Source organism: Aptenodytes forsteri, unplaced genomic scaffold (assembly GCF_000699145.1).
Source record: "Aptenodytes forsteri isolate BGI_AS27 unplaced genomic scaffold, ASM69914v1 Scaffold307, whole genome shotgun sequence".
NCBI classification, from domain to species: Eukaryota; Metazoa; Chordata; class Aves; order Sphenisciformes; family Spheniscidae; genus Aptenodytes; species Aptenodytes forsteri.
The window spans coordinates 698,185-720,862 of NW_008795303.1; the positions used below are offsets into that span (position 1 = coordinate 698,185).

A 22,678-nucleotide genomic window follows, 5' to 3' on the forward strand; every position below is an offset into this window, starting at 1 on the left:
TTAACCACATGGGAGCCCCACTTCATGGGCCTTCCCACAAGCTTCTCTGAAACTCCTGAGACCATCTTTTGCGATCACCAAAAAGGTGCTGTTTGTGCTATATTCCCTAGAATTGTTACTACTGGGAAGGAAATAAGAACAATAAGATGTTGAAAAGGATGTGTTTAGTCTGTGGAGGATGTTGGGCAGCCCTGAAGGAGTCAAGTTCTAGACATTTGATGGAAGGACAAGGCACTAGGAGAATGAAACAGGAGCAATGATTACCACCATCACGTGCAGCAATAGAAATCGGGCATCCTGCTGATGAGATTTCCAGATTTCACAATAGCAGTGCAGAAGGACATCAGCCATCTCTCTCTCTTTTTTTTTCTTTTTTTTTCCCCTTCCTTCCAAAGGTCTAACTAGGGGTTGCTGGGATATGATGAACGAAAGTTTTCCAAACTGATATTTCTAGCAAAATTCCATTGTACTTTCCCAATCAGCTGTCATCTCTTGGAACATTTTTTGCAATATTTCTAAGAACTTTTACTGCATGTTGCTGTAGTGGAAGTAAATTAATCTTTAAAAGAAAAATACTGTTTTAACAAAAAAGAAAGCATTAATGACGGTGTAAATAATTTTGATATGTGATAGGGTGAAACAGGAAAAAAAGTGAGCTACTATATAAACTGGATCTAAATAGCTTTTGATATTTACAGGACTCTTGAGAACCCACTCAATTTATGTGAAATGTCAGTGCTCCCGGTTACTTACCCACTGCAGTAATTTAAATTGGCTTGATGCACTAATATGTCAGCTATTTACTGCTTGGACACAAGTGCTATAAATGCCCTACATCTGAACAGAATTATGGTAACAAGACTGCATTTTTCATGCTGATACCATGAATAACTTCAATTTTTTTCACAGAGTATTTCCAGTTGTAATTTTTTAATTATATCAAGTTATTACGTTTTTTTTTTTCTGTTCCACTAGGAATAAGCAATGTCAACAGTACCCTGAAGTTTGTACTTGGATGAGTAAGTTTAAGAAAAAGCAAACTATTTCATAAAAAAAGCAGTTGAATTAACATCACTATTGTCTTTTGAACCCCAAACTACAGTTTAGTATTAATACTATCTTTCAAATGTGCGAACATGTATTTGTGTGCACGTAAACTGATGAGATAATGCATGAGCAAAAGTCTGTTGGGAGCAATACGACAAAGTAGGTGACCCACATGGTCGTTTCTGGCCTCGTTACCTGTAATTCTTGCATGTTGGAGTGTTCATTACGTATCAAAGTGCAATAAATAAACCATACAGTTACTTCATATAATTTGACACAATTTGATATGATTTGCAGTTCCTGCTTAGGGGATAAATTGCATCAAAGCAAGAAAGTGAAAAGGATAGTCCTCTCTGACACATGCCCTCTTTTTCCTTATTCCAGGGTTAGTAAGGTAGCTTTATGCTAGTGATAAAATCCCACACAAAGGATGAATTCTTCACTTGGCGCCTCAGTTATGTTTGCCAGCAAGTGAATCCAATTTGTAATAATTAAAGGTCTTTAATATTCTTGTGCTTAGTCTAACTGTATTACAAAATGTAAAAAAATATAGATGCATGTGAAAAGTAACAGTTTGTCATGGTAGGGAAGATCCTTCTGTAAAGGAAGTGGCCGAATGAGATATGATAGGGATAGTTGCTACAGTGGTGATGGTGGCTTTATATTGAGCACATAAGCTTAAATCAAGTCTTACACAGTGAGGTAAGAATCAATTTCTGGTGCTGTTAAGGTGTTGATCTTTTCTTCCTTCATTTTGATTGTGGGATGATTAATTTGCACACATTTTCATTCTGAATCCAAATTAATCTCTGCTTACAATTAAGATGCAATTTGCTCGTTATGCATGCAGTTAGATTTTTTAACTGTGTCATTTCATTGTTGTTGTTCTTATCCTACTTTACTTGTTCTTCTGATTTTTGTTATCTTCTCTACCCATAAAGTAGATTACATAGCCTTTAGGTCAGGGATCATGACTTCTAACACTGTCTAGTAGAGGAACAGAATTAAACCTCTGGTGCTACGAGGCTATCATAATAGTTTATCTTCATCTGTTGTTAGTACCTTAACCTAGCATGTGCTCCGGCACTATAGTATTTACAAAACTAGTCTTTGTTAGCAATAGGAGATGACAACATAAAGCATAGCGATGCTACAGAAATCATGTCTTCTATATTTCAGGGTAGGATCAAACTTCATTAATTCAGTCATCTTGAAGGTTTAGTCTAGCTTATGCTGTTCTCTTTGCTAGATGAGACTGATTACCATCTCAAGCCTAATACTAGGAATTTTTCTTGAGTTGAGGCTCTGCCTGCCTGCTCTTTGTGGAAGGTCCATGGTTTTGTGCAGATTCAGGAGATGCCATCCGTCCCAAAAGTCTGAACTGCATAATGTTCTCTGTAGGTTGGCAGGAATCATTCTCTACCCTTCTGGTCTCAGAAACATGTATTATGGATACAGCTCCTTCCAGGTAATCTTAATTGTCCTTTATAATACTTTATGGCTCCAGTTATGCAGAATATATGCCCTTAGCACTGCTAACATCGGGCTGATAGATGGGAGGTTGGAAAAACCAGATTACAGATATAACAAATACAAAAAGCAGTCATGGTGTGAGTTATCTGATTGCGTGCAGAAGGATTCATCTACTCAATTTAGATATATAAAAGCTGAATGTCAGGTCAGAATTAGTGATTGTAGCATCTCTTTAAAGTTAACGGAAGGAAACAGGTAAGTCCAAGGCCTGTGTTAGACACCTATCTCAACCTGGAATAAATTGCTCTTTTGCTGTGTTTGTTTCTCTCCCTTGACTATAAAGGGAGCCTGGGGTCATTAGTCAGGATGAGGTTTGTAGACAGAGATAACATCTTTTATTAGACCAGCTGCTGTAAGTTGGAAAAATTAGACAAGCTTTTGGGCATATGAGCTCTCCTTCAGATCTGAAATAGGAGCAGCAGATTTCAAAGTTAATTATAAACCCTTTTCTACATATGTCCTTATACCATCGTAGTTACAGCAAAGCACCATAGAGATCACTAACTCAGATTTAGGCATCTAATTTTTAGACATCTAAATGAAGCCACAGGAACCAAGCATGAGGTGCTTATTTGGGAGTTTGAGGTCTTGCATTTCACATGACACATTTTTCCTCTGGATGCTCCCTCCAGCCCTGACCTCAAAACCAGCCCAGAGGGCTGGCAGCCTCTCCTGCTGGGGAGATGCTCATCTGCGATTGCGCTCTCTGCTTGGCGCTTTGCTCCTTGTGTGTTACATGTGAAGTCTTAACTCACATCACATGCTCCTTTTGCAGCCAAGGGCTGCCGTTACGCACCTGTTAGACTTTTCTGGTGTTTTGGAAGAAATAACTTTCTATCTTTGCAGTGCAAGTCTTGTGGTAGGCTGGGAAGTTTGAACCTGTTCTCAGCTTTTCCTATCTGCAGTTTGGATATGTTATTAGAAAGAGAGCAGATCTGGGAGGAAGTCACTTTTCCTGGATAATACCTAAGGAAAAGTTGTTGCCCTGCTCTCCCTGCCATCCCCACAGACTCCTGCTACAGTCCCAGTGAGGACTGAGCTGCTCGCACACTCTGTAGCGAGCACCACAAAATCTGCTTTTACCCTGATGCCTTTTAGTTATTTTGGAACTCCTGGCACCGCTGGTAACTCAGAGCCACTGTCTCTTTAACAGTTTTTGAAAACTGGCTTATCTTAATTTTTCAGTCTGTTTCAGTTTCCTAAAAGACTGTGTCATCCTTTGATGTTTTCTCCCTACATCAGCATCCCACCCTTTTTACCCCGGGCCTTACTCACAGAGAAACCTTCCGGTATTGACTGGCTCTGATGCAACTGCTCTTCTGAAATGGAGATTTGTCAGCACTGGCCTCGGCCCAGGACTGTATATTTCTCATTTCCTCAGAGGAACTATTGCTCTAAATAAAGAAGGACAGATGCAAAGTTTGTTTTGTAAAGCATATCAGAAGCTTCTATTACTGCAAATTGCGTTTTCCACTGGGCATACTTGGATTTTAATTCAGGTGGTTCAATTCACTAATTCATGTGATTGAAATTACTTTTATCAATTATTTTTTCAATGGAGCAATGCACTAGTTCAGTAAAAGCTTTCTAGCTGAAGTGGATTCTTCATTTAAATGGCACGCTCACTTATTATTCAGATATTGGTTTGCCAGGAGCTATCACAGGAATCTGTCCACTTGGTTTGTCATGCTTTCAAAAAGCTTTAATTTTTTTTGCTGTCCTTGATTTATCTCCTATATCACCAATATTTCAAAAGGAGGCCTTAAAGAACTAATTACTGGCTTGAATTTTTTCCCTTTGCATTATTGGTTTCATTAGCAGTAAGTACTTTATAAATGCATAGAAGAGCTTTAAAGAGCTGAGAACATAAATAAGGCAGGTAAACAAAGGACACCTTGTTGAGTTAAGATACTTGTCCAGTACCATAAAAAAAATATCTGAGAGAGAGCTGGGAACGACATACAAGCTATTGAATTTCAATGATAGTCTATTTTAGGCTAATTTAAACAAAAATTTTAACGGGGTCTCCCCAAGGAAATCGACATACACGATTCTTATCTAACCCAGCTCGTCAGGGCGCAGGGGCAGGATTCTCAGACTTCAGCTTGTGAAAGCTGGCAGCCGCCTAAAAGGGAGAAATACAAACTCTTGTTCCCACGGCAGGCAAGGCTTGCAAGGTGGGCTCTGCTGTAAAGGCCACAGCATGAGCTGCGCACAGTGGGTTTGGGTTTTAAAATGCCCTGATCCTCAGATTACGACTGTGCTGAAATCCCGTTCAGCTTAAAAGGTTTGTTTCACTCATCATTTTGCAGAATCAGAGTTTGGTTGAATTGTAGCATACTTAATGCTGTCCTCTTCTTAATTTTTCAGGGGGGGGGGGGGGAAATCTATTTCCTACTCCCCCAGTATGACTTTGAACTTGCCAAGCTTCAGCAAAGATAGCAATGATTGCCATCTAAAATTAAAAAACTGGGAGGACAATTTTTCTTGTTTATCACTGTGTCTATCTGAAATGGAGCTAAAAAGAGATCCTGGTCAAACCATCTCAGTGACTTTGCTGATAAAAGGGACAAGAGTTTGTCCTCCTAGGAGAAGATAGCTATTTTATACTGTTCTCATTTGAAGTTAAGGCTGTGGAGAAAGATTGTTTGAAAAATTAATTTTCATTTCCATATTACCAAAATAGAGCAATCTTGCAGACGTGAAATTATGCTTTCTTGCAGATAGTAGTAACTTCTCTACTTTTGCTTTGGCATTTGATTGTTGTTGTTATAATGGTTGATCTTAGTGATTTTGTTCATTCTTCGGCTCTAAAAATCTTTTATCAGATCTAAGCCTTTCCTTAGCTATACAGGTGTAAATGGGTGTTACTGAGTGCAAGTGGGTACTTGTTTAATTCAGCCCTTTCCTAATGTTAATCCTAACATTGATGTCGGGTCCATTCTACATCTTAGTGTAAAAAAACTGATAGATGATGGAAACACTTCTATTGTAAGAAATGTATGTGACAAAATACCCAGGTTTGCCGAGGGCAAATTAAGGCTGACGTAGCTGCTCTTGGCAGTGTTTTCTTAATTACAGTTGTCAGCTAACTTTCTTGGCTAACAGCACAGAATTTGCGTGTTTCTAAGTAGACTCAGTGTTCATTCAACTTAAAAAGCTAAGATGGCTTTTTGTCCGTGAAAGGTGTGTCTGTACCTCATTGTTGTTTCATGGATCCGCTATAGATGGTGAAAATTAGATTATAGCATCTGTAAAATATGTAGAGACCCTTGAAAATACTCATTGTCCTTTAAGCCAGAATTCCATCACAGTCTTGGCAGGTCTGTAGGAAAAAAAAAGTTGTTTTTCTTCTCATTCATTCAAGTTCAAAACAATAAAAATTCCAAGTTTCTTTTTCTGATACCAAAGTAAGGCTGTTACTACTACAAACATGTTTTCTAATATGTCATTAATTTACCTATTAGTAAGACTCTGTCAAGGTAAAAGAATAAAACTATATAAAAGTGCATCGTACAGATCTTTTACTTATTAGATTAAATAGTTCCTAATAATTATGACCATTGTCTGTATTCTTCAGAGAGCGCCTTAGATCCTGATACATTTGTAGTCATGTGTCAGGAATGACAGCACCAAGATTTAATTGATAGAAAGAAAGAGGCGCTTTTTTTTTTCAGTGTCCAAACTGGCCAAGAAAACTGTTCATACCTTTGCAGTGCATTTTCTGCAAAGAGGAGTTAACCTTCTTTTCCTAATTATTGTATACAAGGCCTTAAAAGACCTGGTTCCTCAGAGGGCTGCACATTTGATATGGTACTGTGCGGTATTAACAGAGTTCTGCTTGTTGGTATTTAAAGGGTTCTCATTGTTAGGAAGTGAATAAATGGAGAGAATAAGCACCAAGAGCTAAATTAGTATTCAAGGAATATTATGAGTGCTACAATAAAAGTAGCTAATGTTTCCAAGTGAAAACTGAGATTTGGGTCTTCACAAATGATTTTATATGGTGACAGTACCAACAGAATATAGCTGGAATTAATTCTTAGAAAATATTCAAATAATTATTGTAGAAAACTGCAATTTAAATTATTACATTAGTATAAGATTGTATTCTAATACTTTACACAAACACCAATATGAAAAATAACACTAGTGTCCCAAATGTCTTTTTTTTTCTTCCCCCCCCCCCAAAAAAAAAAAAAATTCCTGGCCTACCAGTACACATGCTTGCTGACATCTGTATGCCATTTTCATTTGACTAGGTTATTAAATCTTTTTACTTTGAAGCCCATTTGAGAAGAGTACCATTAAAAGGCTCCACATTTATTACTCTGCTGTATTTACTACTTAGAAAGATAGAAATGTCTTTGTTTCTCTCTCAATCTGTCCCTTTCCCTCCTGCCTTTTTTTCCTCTTTTATTGTAGCAGCAGCCCCTTGTGCAGTCAGCCATGGTAGGGACCGCCTCTCACCCACCTCGTTCTGCCCGTCACCACGTCCTGGGGTGATGTGACTGTCCTCCTCCTCTTCTGCCATGCAGCAAATGCTTCCTCTCCTCCTCTAGTCCTTTCACCCATGCCAAGATCCCCAGTCAAGGGTAGCATGAGCACCTCTGTATCGTTGTTGTTACTGTCTTTTCATCTGTGAAACAGGTCAGTCGGCATGTCAACATCTTAAACGTCCTCTGGAGGGTGGCCATAGCTGAATGCAAGAGGGCAGATGTTGATGGCTGCTGCAGCCATTTGTATGAGCTCTAGGCAGTTGCAGTTGTGACTGTGGGCTGGCGAAAATAGGGTCCACATGTCTGCAACAGATTTTCCTTCCCTTTCTTAATTTTTATCACAGTAGGGTAATTCTCATTGAGGATATGTTCCCTATAACTGCGTAGCTGAAGTGTTTCAGAATTACTGTGCTGAATACAACAAGAAGAGGAGAAACACCAACTTAACCAAGTGTAGAGCCTCACAAACTTGGCCAACTAGTGTCTCAGCTGTAGCTCCCAGTGCTTTCTCCTTACCTTGCATCAATTATTCATGCCTTTGCTGTTCCAGCTTGCAGAGTTCAGCTTGTCTCCCTTCATCATCCTCCTGGATGCTGGCAAAATGCTATTGCCCAGTACGCTGCTGCAGTAGCAGTTGCCGTCCCAGATGTGATGCTCTTGGGGCCACCAGCAGAAAGGAATGAGTGGAGCCACTGTTAACCAAATAAGAGTGCATGGCATACATGGCTGGCTTCAAAACAGACAACTACGGAGAGCATTTACAGTGCAAATCACTGCAGGGTGGTTTTCCCTTTTTTCTTTCACATACTGTTTTTCGCAGACCTACAGCCTGACTCATTCCCTCTTATAAGGCTTCTCGCCACGTGGGTCTCCCAGAGCCGAAAGAGCTGCTGTAGTTTAATTCCAAGTTGAAATGCGCTGTGCAGAGGAGGTGACATTTCAAAGCTGAGATCTGAATACTTAATTTGCTAAATAGGCATTCATTAAAACGCTCTGCAGCAGTGAACAGTGTTGAACTGTGGTGTTACATCGCCCTGCTCAGCACTCAGCCTTGCTAGATACAGGGATTTTTACTTGCTCTCCCAGACTGTTATTAGTCTGACTTCTTTTATGTCAAATGAGGCAAAAATAGAGATTTCATACTTCCTTTGAGCTAGAAGGTTTCTATCTGTATAGCTTTATATACGTGTGTGTATGTGTGTAAATATATGTACATACACTGTACAAAAATGTATTCATCCACAGTAACAGGTGGTGCTGGTAACACCTGTTGCTGGGGTCACTCAACACTCCAGTATTAAAACCCTAATTTTAGTTGCTTATAACTTTTGTCAAACTTAAACATTTGGGTTGCAATGTTATGTGCCAGGTGTCTGCCTTAGGCTGATTTGGGGGAGGGGGGTGGGGAGAGGAATTTATCAGCAAAACTGTTACTGCCAGTTCAGGGAGCAGAGGCCAGGGCACTGGTTTGCCTGTGCTGAAAAATGAACCATTGCTGGTTGAGATGTTCCAGCAGCTTCCCTCGTCCGAAGGCAAAACTTGCCAGTGGAGATCCCCTGCAGCTGGGCATGTCTTTTGCCACCATTATGGAAATTCGACGTTTTACTGAGAATGGTAGAAGTTTGTTGACAGCTGCCTACCAGGCTGCCTCCATCATGTCTGCTTCCAAACAGCAGTGCTGCACTGGTGACCCTTCGGATGCAAGATGCCCGTGAAGCAGCAGAGTAAGCCTTGGAGTCTGAGCATGGAGCAAAGCAGGCTGCTGCATGCAGGGGCACCGGTCCTCAGAGCAAGTGCAAGCAGCTCACCTTGTGCTTACACAGCATGAATAAATAGGAGGGAATGGCTGGCTGGAATCCAGAGGAACTGGTGATGAAGGAAGGGAGCGATGGGCTGAGAGTGGTAAGAGTGAAGGACACAGGGTTAAGAACTGTATGAGGAGAAGTGCTGAGGAGACAGACTGGTGTGATAGGGCAGATAGACTGAGAAAGGATGGAGCACAGCTCCTGCCAGTCCATGACTGCAAGATTTCTGTAGTCCCTGCCTAACCAGCTGAAACGTTCCACTGATAATACATCACAGCTCCTCAAACGGGTGATTTACACAGGAATACAACCTATGGCTTCCCCTATTCGAGTGTACAAACTTGAACCTACTAATAAACACTTAGGAGTTTGCATGGTTTCATCTGATGCTGTTTCAGGAGGCAGAATTGTCAATTTACTTCTGCTTACTACAAACATCAACATTTTCATTCTTTTTTCTCTTTTTTTAGTATTTCTTAGCTTTTGCATACTCAACCTGCACTTGAAGGATTATTATGTGTGCATGCAAATCCCTTTGTAAATACTACAGTTGTTTCTTACTGTATAATCTTGCTTTGGAATTTGTACTACATTTGTAGCTCACAGTATGCAAAATCACACTAGTAAGTCAGTCATAGATACCAAAGTGGTCTGTGGTTTTATCTAGGTTGCAAAAACATTTGAACAGACTGCTCATATTATTTTTAAATGTTGTCCTTTCTTGATTGTTGGGGGAATTAGAAACAAACTGCCTGTTTCAAAATATTCTGTTTCATATTACTTAGCATTTTCCCATAAAAATCTGAAGAAATGCCACAGAACCTGATCAAAGTTTAAAGTCAGTTTGTTATTGAATGATGATGATTTTTTTTATTATAGGTAAAGCCTCAGCCAAGAAACTGACAAAAAAGGTAAGCAAAATGTTCCTTTCCTTCTTCAAAAGAACTTGCATTCTTTCTGTTACTCAACTGAATAGACTTCTCTTTCAAAACTGGCTTTATATTTTCTTGTTTGTGTCTTTAAAGGAGGTAGATGCTGCACTGCTGTGTGTTGCCAAAGCTAAACCAGGACCGACCTTTTTTAGAGAGCTTGGTGATAAAGGTAATGAGCACTTTTGATACTGAAAAATACATCTTGCTTTTTATCTCATTATATGGTATGAACTGAATGTATTTTTAAAGAAGGTTTAATGGATTTGACTTCATCCCCATCTAGCCAGTAGCTGCCTCCTTGGCAAATCTCTCAGTTATGCAAGAGAGAGTAAAGAGGCAGGGCTGGGAATTGAAAGGCTTCTGAGGTGCAGGAGGAGACATGAAAGAAATTGGAAAGCCTACTTGGAGAAAAGAAAGGGGCTAAAGGGATCGCTTCAACACAAAATGGACTTTTAAGACTTGTTAATAAGCTGCTGTTTCACTATATAACATATGCACGGAAACTAAGAATAAAAATAAAATTTGTATCTAGTTATGTAAAGTGGCATCCCTGATTCCAAAAGCAGTTGAACTTACTTCTTTCTCTTCAGGAGCTCAGTGGCCCTTCATAGCACCTATGTGCTTCGGTTTCTTTTCACCCAGCATTTCCACCTTATATCGGGCTATGTAAAGAGAAAACTGAGAGCTGGGATATTGTTTGTATAACAACGGGGAATTAAAGAACACCAAATAAACACCTCGTTAGCATAAATCAATTGAAAGGAGAAAACAAACGAGGATCAAGGAAACCAAATAGATGAGTAATTAACCATTTCACCAGTTACAAAGACTAAAATCCCCAAACCAATGAGAAAGACTGACAGCATCTATTCACAAACTTGCTGTATGGTAGGGTTCTGCCTGAATCCCTTATCCCGTGGACATTTCTGGAAAATAAAGCTGCCTTTGCACTGCTGCAGTTCCGTGGTAGACATGAGCCACGCTGTCTCCATGCGCAGCAAATCTCCAGGCATGGCTGGCAGCTTGTGCAAGAGAGCAGCCCTCGATCTCAGCCTGCAGCATTTCTCCTGCCCTTTGGCCTCATGGCCTCTTCTGCGTGCAGTTCATTTCTTGCATCCTTGTGCAGATGTGGAGGGGTCTTCAGCTGGGTGCCTTGCTTGTCAGTCCACTCCTGCAAGCCCCAGCATACCCCAGCAGCCCTGAAACATCTCTGAACAAGCTGAACAATTTTTTCCTATCCTAGGGAAGTCTGGATTTTGTATTGAATAGTTACTCCCTGCCTTTTCAAATTACTAATCATCATGTGCTTTCCCAGGATTGGGTTTAAAGGATTCCCAGTCTTTAATTCTTGGATATTCTTTCTCTATCCCTGCTTTTTTAGAGCCTTTCTTTTTCTAGTGGTTGACGCTGCAAATCCCCAAAGCACTCTGCCTGGGAAAACCGGGAATCCACCAATAGGGAGTGAAAACATAGCAAATCAGTGCAGCCTCCTTTTACTGCACGTCTCCCAGCTGACTGCTTGGCAGAAAGTGGCTCGGTGGTATGCTCAGCCTGGTGTCTTTTGCATTCTAGACAAGGCATTGATCTCCCCTTGCTTAGGACTGTGTGTCCGTATGCTCTGTCCTTCAAAGGTCAGGTAGGAGTTTGAGATGATGCAGGAACATTCAGGGCAGTCATCCGTATGTCTCCGCAACACACGGAGTTTTTACAGTTTTTGGTCATGATGCTTCTTTAATGGCTTTGATGCTTTTGCTTTGAGAGGCATTATTATTACATGTAAAAATGTAGATATTTGTGTATTAAATACTGCTTTTGCAGGTACCAGAATAATGAATCTACACCTGTTCCATTCTTTAGTTGAGATTATTTTAACTACCTTCAAATTGTTATTTAAATATCAAGTAGAGGAAAAACTGTCAGTCCAGTTTGTAAAACGTAACGCTAGCGAATTCTGCCTTCTAGTGGGCAGTTTTAAAATTCATGTCATGTTTTGTAGGTATACTTATGATTTATTCAGCAATAAGAGTATTGTACTGTCAGCATTTGCTATAAAGTTTGAGGGTAGAGAGTTCCAGGGAGGGATAGGGAAGGCTCATTTAGTGTTAGAAAATGACAGTATTTTGCCAATGCTAACTGCAAATACTTGGCTGCAAGTAAGCTGAGTCATTCAACAGTATGTGAAGCTTTTATCTTCTAAAACTTGCTTGGACATGAATGTAATTTTCTATGTTTTGGGGGGTTTTTTTTAGATTTGTTGCATTGTATCTTTTAATTTGAGTAACTTTGTAATGATTACTGTAGAATAAAAAGAAAATTCCCAAAATATTTAATTTACTTTATGAATAAGGTAAATTGGCCTTTCACTACAAGTAGTAAAAGGACAATAAAATTAAAAGAAGAATTTTTATGGAAATGAGTCCACAAGTTAAAAAAATCTTATATCAATTTAATTTAGTATAATTAGCCTGCCAGAAAATGTCAGACAGGCTGGGGGTTTTCTTTTAATGTGAAGCTTTTATCTTCTAAAACTTGCTTGGACATGAATGTAATTTTCTATGTTTTGGGGGGTTTTTTTTAGATTTGTTGCATTGTATCTTTTAATTTGAGTAACTTTGTAATGATTACTGTAGAATAAAAAGAAAATTCCCAAAATATTTAATTTACTTTATGAATAAGGTAAATTGGCCTTTCACTACAAGTAGTAAAAGGACAATAAAATTAAAAGAAGAATTTTTATGGAAATGAGTCCACAAGTTAAAAAAATCTTATATATCAATTTATTAGTATAATTAGCCTGCCAGAAAATGTCAGACAGGCTGTGGATTTGCTTTAAGGCACAGACAGATTTTAAAATACAATCAAGAATTTTTTTTACATATTTTTATTATCTTTACCTTTTTACCTATTTCACTATAGTGACTTTTCAATCAGCTTACGATAAGATGATGAAAACAGAGTCTGTGTCTCGCCCCTGCCATTTCTTGCAAGGCTTTTCTTTCCAGCCCTCTGCAGTTCAAGGGAATAGAGCCATCATGCTTAGACAGATTTTAAAATACAATCAAGAATTTTTTTTACATATTTTTATTATCTTTACCTTTTTACCTATTTCACTATAGTGACTTTTCAATCAGCTTACGATAAGATGATGAAAACAGAGTCTGTGTCTCGCCCCTGCCATTTCTTGCAAGGCTTTTCTTTCCAGCCCTCTGCAGTTCAAGGGAATAGAGCCATCATGCTTCTCCCTTGAGCCAATAAGCAGGGTGTTGTCTCTAAATTGGTCTTTTCTTTACATCCTACCTTTTATAAGGTATAATGTTCCCTGTCTACCCATATAGCTAAAACTCTCCAGGTGTTCAGCATTTTGTATCTCAATTATTACAACTTTTTTTTTCTCTGACTTTAACAAACATGATCTGCCATGTTAATATCCTTTCAAATGCTTTGATAAAGTTGTTTTTCTTACAAGACTCCTTTGAGTGTGTCATCTCTTCTTTTGTATCCCAACACTGGGCTCTCCTTGTTCTGTTTTATCTAGCAGAAGCTGCTTGTCTTCACCTTGCAGGTCTTCCCTAGACTATCCCTGGGCAGCAGATCTCCAGACAGCTGAGAGGCAGACTCCCACTTCTCCTTGGCCAGTGATGCTGGCCTTCATCACTTGCTGGTTAAATTTTCAGGCAGGGATCTTTGTGCTGATACCATTGCAGTCCACAACTGGGAGCTGTTTTCTAAATAGAGTTGAAAAGTTACCTCCTTGTCTTTCTTTATATTCTTCCTTTAAACATTCTTTTGCTGTGACACACAGAAAACAAAATTAGGGAGCAGGAATCTTGATCATTGCCCATCACACTATTTGCTTGATTGCTTTTCCTCCCCTATTTGTTTCTATCCATTTTTTTATCTTGTCTTAGGCGTATAAGCTAAAAAATGGGATAGGAGTTCTTTCTCTGTTTGTTTGGTTTCGAGTTTGTAGAAATCCCAGACACTTTGTCTAGGAACACGATTCCAAGTTTTACAGCAATGCAAATAATAATTTACATTCCTGCAATGGCAGTAACCCTAAAACTTGTAAGCAAACTAAATCTTTGAGATGAAAGTATTTTTTATTTCCACAGTGTATTCTATGACTGTAGTACTGTGCTGATTTACACATGATGCATGCTGGATAATGGCGTGAATAGCCCTATTTTGATGGAGAGGAAAACTGAGATATGGAACCAGAGTGAGCTGGCAACAGGATCAGCATTAGACCTGTCTTTAGCTAAGACTTGTTCTTGGATTTTCAGACTCTTACATTCAGCAATTTAATATTTCTAAACTCTGGTACTTAAAACTTAAAGTGTTAAGTCACTATTTGAGGTCAAATACAAATGCTGTTGGCTCTGCATAGTAATTTATCAGAAGTTAATTGTTTATCATGAAGCTTAAGTGGATTCCTTATCAATCAATTAACTAAATATAAATTATAAAAAATAGTTTATCTTTGCACAGATAGGCATGTTTGAACTTCATTATTTTAAACAGCTTCAGCATTATACAATGTTTAGGTCACAAGTTAAAAGTAGCTCAGTTATTTTGAAAAGTGATTTATAAAAAAGCCCTTTACATTTTTTTCTCCAAACATTATTGCAGGGCAGATGGTTCAGATTCTGTTGTTCAACCACCCTCGTTATGCGCTCTCTATCTTTAGCTCGTACGCTCTATTTTGACGCTATCACATCTTTGTGTTTGTTCAGGCTTTTCACTTAAGGCAGCATTTCAAAGGAAAACACTGGAATTTTCCTTCAAAAGGGGGGAAAATACTTTCACCTTGTAGAAAGGACATGTTCCTATTTTAAAAAAAAATAGAAGCCTCCTCTTGGCACGTGGCCCAGCAGTACTATCAGCACAATCTAGCAGCTTGGCAGCTTTGCATGTTGCCATGTTCCCCTTGAGAATTAGAGGGAAGCTGTTCTCCGCCTTCACGAGCCTGCCAGAGGATGGAGGACTTTGATCCTTCAGGGTAATGTTAGAGTAGTTCTCCTCCCAGGTACTAAATGTGACAAAGCGCATTTAATTTATTTGCCTTTTATATAAACATTGAATGTTTTCAGTGAGAATCCAAAGATTTAGTGTAGGCCTTTTATTATTAATAAAATAAACCTTACTTCTTGATTAGACATGAATATTGATGAGTCTCTGGATAGGGAATTTTACCTTCAGAGCACTAAAAACAGAAGTAAAAACTTTATTAAATAATAATGTGGCTTACTTTAATAACCTATTTAATACAATGTTAAACTACTTTTTTTATATTTATAAGATTCGATCTTTCAAGTCTTGCTATAATTGTATTTTCTTTTTGCAAGTAATTTTTTAACTCTCTTATTTCAGGGTTGATATCTTATGCAGAGTACCTATTTTTGCTGACAATCCTTACGAGTAAGTATTATATATTTAAAATATATATGCGTAAATACTCAACTACTAACAGCTTTCCAGGAACTTTTCCTGATATTTTTTAACTTCTAAATTTCTGCATTATGGTAAACTTAAAGAACTATTGTATATAGAGTGATAAAGCATTAATATAAATTGATACAGCTTTAATTGATTGCAACTTACTTCCATAGTGTCATCATTGGTCCATAGCAGTACTTCAAAAATCATGATAATCCCTGCACCATGGGATCAGTAAAGTCTTTCAAGAGACTTTGAGAGAGGGGAGACATTGGTTACAGGGCCACGTAATAAGGGGAGGAACAGTGGGGGAAGATAAGTAATTCGTCTTCTGGGTAGTAGTTATAGGCATTTTGGACAATGATACTTTAACATTATAGCTCGTGCAGTGGTGTAAAAAGCTGTTGTGGTGTCTGAAAGGTTGTTGCCTATTACTCGTGTTCAGATATGCAATGGATGATACACATAAACAGCAGACTTCTGCAGTGTCCTTTTGTTTGACTTTTTAATCCTTTTTTTTCCTGCCCTCTGTTCCTTTTGACTTTATTTCCTCCAAGTACTTTGCATGTATTTCTGCTCCTTCCTTTGCCTCCTTCCTTTTTCTCTATCAGACACTTTTTAAAAAAAACTTTTTTCCTTGGTACTTGCTGTATCTGCAAACAGCAGGCATTTTTTGATTGTGTGTGGAAGTGATCTTGGATTTTCTGGGTTTCCTCACCCATACTTACTCTTTGCTGTGCTTGCCACCTCCCTATGCTGTTCTGATGAAGTGTAGGTGATGCTGGAAAATACCGTGATTTGAGGTAAGATGTGTGCAATGAGCATTACGCAGTGAGACCCATAGACTAGTAGTGAAGTAGTCCACATGCAGTCTTGTTTGACTGATTTATACAGGTCTAACATTTTAAGCAAGGGACAAAACCAGGCGTACTAGATCTCATGGTATCAGTGGATGGGGAAAGGTGAGAAGGAAGCAGTCGCTCTTATCCCAGTGGGCTGTAGATGCTTGAGCCTCATCACTTCCATGGCTGCAAGGTCCATGGCAAGGGCTTAAACAAATGGACAAATTTTCCTTGCTCTAGAAATCCACTCTGTCACGGTGTAGTAAGAATAGTGTTGGTCTCCAGAGTCCAGTCTTCACAGACAATGACTGTCGGTACACACCTCTCGCACAGTTTAAGGTAGGCCTCTTACAGCTTACGTCATTTCTCAGCAGAACTGCATTGGTTTCTACTAGGAACTTCAACTAGTACACAATATTAATTAGTGTATATAAACTAATATAACCTATTTACCATACAAATGTACTGTTTCACCAGTAGTGACTGTCCAGTGCTACACACAACTTTAACATGAGTTATATCATGTGCTCAAGTGCTTTTTAAAATCAGAAATAATATGTCTAGCCCAGTTAGAAAGTTGATTTAAAAATATTTGTTGCAACTCAAAGAAGAGGGATTTTTAAAAAAAAAAAGCACAACCACATTATAACTTCAGAAGAATACCTTAATTAAAGTTGCAGAAATAGGTGCCAAAGATTCTATTTCTTTAAAAATCTGTGGCAACTGAAAGTAAATTCATGCTGATTTATTGCTGAAACAATTAGAAAAGTGAAACAGTATCAGAGCAAGTTGTTCCACTTCTCCAGACAATCAAGTAACATTATTTTTTACAGAATTTATATAGGAATGTATTGAACTGCAAAAACAAAGACATCTTTTGATGCAGGATAAAAATGCAGTGCTAATGTCCCTGCTTTGGTTACACAGAGGGTTATCATACTGATCAGTTTGAAAGCAAATGTCAACAAGTGTTAGTGCCTCTGTCGTTGCCTAACGAGTATCCCATGTCAGTCAGCCCCCAGTTACACAACCTGTCTCTCTCGCTAGTGAAGATTAATGTGAAATTTCTTAAAGCAGCCATTAATATTTAAATGACTTCTTCTAAGTCACCAACAGAGCAATAGGGAAACAGGAAAAGAGTCACCAGGTTTCCAGAGTCCTGGTTCCAGGACACTGCTGACCAGACCATGCTGCCTGTCATACAAAAGCACCATCCGTAACAACACTGAACTTGAAAATGTAATTTTGCGGCAGACAAAGGCTTTATTTTGCCCCCTGTGATCCCTTTTTCTCTTTTCTGTGTGCCTTTTATCATTGTTATCTTTTTTCTTCCAGTGCTGTACTGAATTTCATTTCCAGCAACTGGTTAATGGAGCTCCTGGTGAAGGAGCCCAGGAACTGAAATTGTCACCTTGACTCAAAGCTTCATTTCAATTAGCCAGTCACACAAGTTGGCAGCTTGGTCAACGTAGGAATGGTTGCAGGGCAAGCACCAAAGTCTAACCTGCGCTTACAGCTAAGATGAAGCTCTTCTGTTCGCATTTTGGAATTTTGCCTGATTCTAATTAAATACAAATATATCTGAGGTAGTCTTTGAACTACGCTTATTTTACGAACACATACCTTTGGGGTTACATCATATCAGATAAGTATGTCATCTCTGAACAGTATAAGCAGCTTTAGGTCCTATATTTTCAGTAACAGCTCTCTTATCTGAAAATTGCAATACAGATGGTATGAATTACTATTAAATACATCAATTACTTTTATTTGCTAAATATGTTATAGGATAGGCTCTTGTTGCTTTTTGTACTAGTAACGCAAATTTAGTGTGTGGCATTTCCATGGAAAGGAAGCCAGTTTTGATTATTACAACCCAGTTGCTGGGGAAGGGCTCTGCTATGCAGATTGCAACAGTATTTATAAAATATCCCTGCATCACAAGGTTGCTCCACAGAGAATGTTAGTTGGCTGCTGAAGATGTAGTTATTTCTAAAATGTAAAAATAGTACTTTCTTTAACCATCTTGTTATCACTTAAAAGGAACGTGATATTTCTTTAACTTGTTCCTTTGCAGAAAGATTCTCTAAAAAAAAAAAGCAAGACTTAAAACTTTACAGGATGGAGCTGGAAAAATATATTTCCAAAAGAAAAACTCTGAAGACATTAGAGTTTTTTAGAGATACTGCTTCACTGCCCTCATGAGTCCAACATTGTTCTTGGAAACATGAATATATTCTAGAGATGATAAGTCCGTGGCTTTCATGTTAATGCCTGACTTGACTGCGTTGTGGAATTAATTCACCTGCTCCAGAAATTACTGGGATAAGTGCTTGCTACTGCAGTGAACTGTAACTACATTTCAGTGGCATGCTGCTCCTGTGTGGGCTTGCTAATGAGCAAGGCAAAGCAAGCAAAGTAAGATCAGGAAATTGTGGGAAGGAGCTCAAAACACACTGTGTTTTTATAGCACCTGCAAGGCTCCGAACTCATTACATTTTTTGTGTTGAAAAGAAACATCCACTCGGTGAGGGAAATGCAGGGTAAAATTGCATAAAATTCCTGAAAAAATCAGCTTGATGGGAGTCATACAAAACATGCTTTTGTCCAGAAAGGCCAGAAAGAGTGATTTATTACTTCAGTAACATTTGAGTACATGGTTTAGGGAGGGAGGAGAAGTGAAGAGAAAAAAGGCCTGGGGCTAACGCAGTGGGAGCAGGAGCTGAGAGAGCTGGCCACGATTACAAGATCAGTCTGTTTGCTAGGGAAGACTAGGGTAGACTGCAAATACTGGCATACAGTAATGCATGCAAGAAGTACCTGAGGAGTACACTAGCTCTTTCACGCAGTTTGGGAATAATTATTGGTTTCTCAAGGCACTTTCCAGTCTTCTCACCTGAAAAGGAGCTCCAATAAACAAGGCAGAACTAGACTTCAGAAGTGACATAGGATTATGGAGACATCTGTAGAGAATATCTAAGACCAGGACAGTAAGACATAACAACATTTTCACAGTCATTGGGATCAAATGGATGTTTGTGGCTGTACTGCTGGCATTTCTTGCTTTGCCATTGCATTAATTATCCTTTGAAATGGTAGTAAAAAGGTGTTTAAAAAGTTTGCTTGTATTGGAGGAGGTACATACGGTTTACTGGAAATATCATGTACATGCATAACAATGGAGAACTGAACCATAGGCAATATTCCTTTTGCATTAAATATTTAAGTACTAGTGTATGTGTGTGTGTTTACAATAAAGTTCTTTCGCGATTTGTTGCAGAACCGCAGACTGGATTTCAGATTGCCTTTAAAATGTTGGATACAGATGGCAATGAACAAGTTGAAAAGAAAGAATTCTTTAAGGTGTGTGTACTTCTATGCATATTAATTTTAAAGCATTTAAATAGTTCCATGGCTTATATTTGCTAAATGAAGATTCATTAAAATCTTCAAGCCTATTTTTCTAGTCCAATCTATGATCGCATACTTACTAAAATACTTTATATGAAAGGAGCACATACCAAAGCATTGCTGTAGAAGTACTTCTTATATTTGAATCCACTTTTATAAATGTTACCTTTGACTTGTATCTAAAGGCCTGTTACTGGGAAGGTAAGAGTTGATGTACATCCCTTAATCCCATGAGCTAATTTAAATAATCATCTGGAAAAGTCTTTTATTTTCTAAATATTTTGAATAATTTTTTAAATTCACCATCCTCTCTTGGTTTTTATTGATTTTGTTTGCTCTTGCACAGGTTTTTTACCAATTCACACTTTGGAGATTAACAGCAGTTTTTCCCATATTTTGTATAAAATATGGGGGAGAAAGGCAGATGATTAAAAAACAAAGAAAATCTTGCTCTGATATTTTAAAGAAGAATAGGCTTAATTATATAGCTTATTCAACTTCTACTTAAAAGTAGGAGACTGTTAACTAAATACTTCTTGTCAAAAGTCAAATATAAAATTAACAAACATAGATTTTAATAGACCCCCTCAGCTTAATTCAGATCCTTCATTCATATTGGAGATGACTAGAGAGACAATTTTATAAGAAGCTGAAATGGCAACTACAACGCAAATTATTTTCTGTCACTAGGATAAAGTTAAAGATGATCGTTAATGCAACAACTCTAGAGAACCTTAGAATCTAAAACTTATAAAGATGTACCTGTTGATAGAGAAATTACCAAAAATTTACTTACGTGTACTTTCATAGCCTTAAACTCTGAATAAATGATACAATAGCTGTTAGCATATGTTTTGCACTGAGCCATTTTTTCAGTGAATTGTCTCTTAGCAAGATTACAATTGATGAGTCGTACTTAAATATATTTTTAAATATTTTTAAAATACTTTTTGACTTAGTATTACTATTTGAAAATAATACTTGAAATTAGACCGTTTCCCAAGACAATGTTCCCAGAAGCCCCTAACTGGGCCTGCAGATACCCTGCACTCATTTGTTGCTACACAAAATCTTTTAAGCTTGAAGAATTTGCTCTGTTAAAATGTTAATTATTCTGCTGGTTATAAAGAAATCAAATTCTAACTACAACCTTTAATTTTAACCTACTAAACCTGGTACAATCCTAGTGAACTGTTATCAGATTAGTAGTGCCCTGATCACCGAAATATGTCTGTTATGGCTGTCTCCTTCATCTACAAAACACTTGTGTAACACTTGTGTTCATGGACTTACTTTCCCCTGTAACATACTGAACTTGTTCAGCCTGTAGTGCCGCTGCACCAAAATGCCATGTTAGCAGTACTTCCTTTAAATAGGTACTGTGTCAGTTAAGCAAATAAGGAGATTCTTGCAGATATACAGCACAACTCTCTTTGGGAGAGGTACAGTATGTCATATATTTAATATCCATTACCCATTTCAGGTAATTCTAATTGAATCAGCCAGTATGAACAACAGAAAGTCATCAAAAGTAGAGGTGAAAATGCTATACAAATCATTAAAAATAATTTGATTCCTGTAGAGGCAATCAAATTAAATGAAAATTATTCTAGTTAGATTGTTACTTTGCATTTCCTTTATGGGCTGTATTGATAAATTAATATAGTGGTAAAATAAACTCATATAAATTGCAGTGTCAACTCACAAGAATCATTAAATTCAAAGAAGTCCTACAAGATGCAAGCTAGTCAAAAGATGAGTTTTCTCACGTGACTGTTTACTTAACATTTATAAGCAGTGACTATTTTAAAGCAAAACTTGATATTTATAGGTTAGGTTTAAAAATAAAACTTTTGGAATGTAAGAATCTGGAAGAATGTGTGTGTGTTAATCTCTGTATACTCTAGTTCTGTATGCATCATAGAAAGCTTCTGTATATCTAATAAATCAGTAAATTGTGTGGCTAATCTGTCATGTGTCTTGTCCCACTTGGCATCTCAGGAAAATATGTCTGAACTATTCTATTAGTTATTTCCACGCTATATTTGACAATAATACCAGGAAACATATGTAGGGAAAGGGCAATGGAAAAGAGTAGCGAAGAAGCAGTAATTAGGAGGCAGTTACTATAAGCAGGATGTGATGGGAAAAGAAATTTCAGTACTACTTCATTCTCTTGCTTTGTCACCTCTACCTGATTAGACATCTATGTACGTCTACATTATCTGTTGATCTAGACTGTAAATTCTTTGAGGTAAGAACTTTGCCTTTTTGTTTGAAAAATGTCCATCATTCTTTGAATTATGTATATCTCAACTCTCGTGTGTTACTGGATAAACAGGCGCAAGATGTGTCACATGAATCATTCAGGAAAGGGAGAAGGGTGACAAGCAGACTCTACAACCCAAGTCCTTAGTGCCTGCAGCGTGTGACGGAGATAAGATATTCAGACCTGTATGGATCAGACACTGAGGGAGTGTGAGATGCAGGATTTCCCAGTAGATTCAGTGCTCTTCGCTAACATAAATGAATGTTCAGGAAAGGAAATCAAATCTTGAATGCAATTCCATGTTTTGAAGGAGAGTGTTTATCTTGTCCTCCATAGCCTTTCCATTTCTGTGCACATTTTCCTCCTTTCCAGTAGGAGTCCCTTCCCAGGGACAGACTCTTGTTCTCTCTCCTTGCTACTACTTTGTATTCAAGCCAGTCTATTTTTAATTGCTGCTTCATCCATGTTTCAGTGGTAAACATTTACAATACAAGAGACATTTCAGTATTAGGGCCCAGAATCACAGCAATCTGTATTTTGAGGTGGGCATCCACAAGGATTTGTTGCTTTGCCCTGCAACTCCAGCATGAAGAAGACATGGCAGAAATGGCAAGTTCACAGATGTTAGTTGCCATCCTTTAATCAGCCCCTGCCAGAGTGCAAAGAATTGTTTCTCAGAGCCATATTATCTGCATCTTTGTGAGGACATGTTGTGGTTTAACCTCAGTCGGCAACTGAGCACCACACAGCCACTCGCTCACTCCCCCCCCACCCCCCCGGTGGGATGGGGGAGAGAATTGGAAGAGCACAAGTGAGAGAAACTCGTGGGTTGAGATAAAAACAGTTTAATAATTGAAATAAAATAATAATAATACACAAAGCAAGTAATGCACAGTGCAATTGC

At 38.2% G+C, this 22,678-nt stretch overlaps 1 protein-coding gene across 1 annotated transcript in view; it reads left to right on the forward strand.

The window, feature by feature from the left end:
* MICU2 (mitochondrial calcium uptake 2) overlaps positions 1-22,678 on the forward strand; it is a 75,436-nt gene that overhangs the window by 22,034 nt on the left and 30,724 nt on the right. The window contains exons 4-7 of the mRNA XM_009279373.1: positions 9,764-9,795; positions 9,910-9,985; positions 15,187-15,234; positions 19,375-19,457. Of these exons, the coding sequence (XP_009277648.1) occupies positions 9,764-9,795; positions 9,910-9,985; positions 15,187-15,234; positions 19,375-19,457 (239 nt within the window). The remainder of the gene's footprint in view (positions 1-9,763; positions 9,796-9,909; positions 9,986-15,186; positions 15,235-19,374; positions 19,458-22,678) is intronic.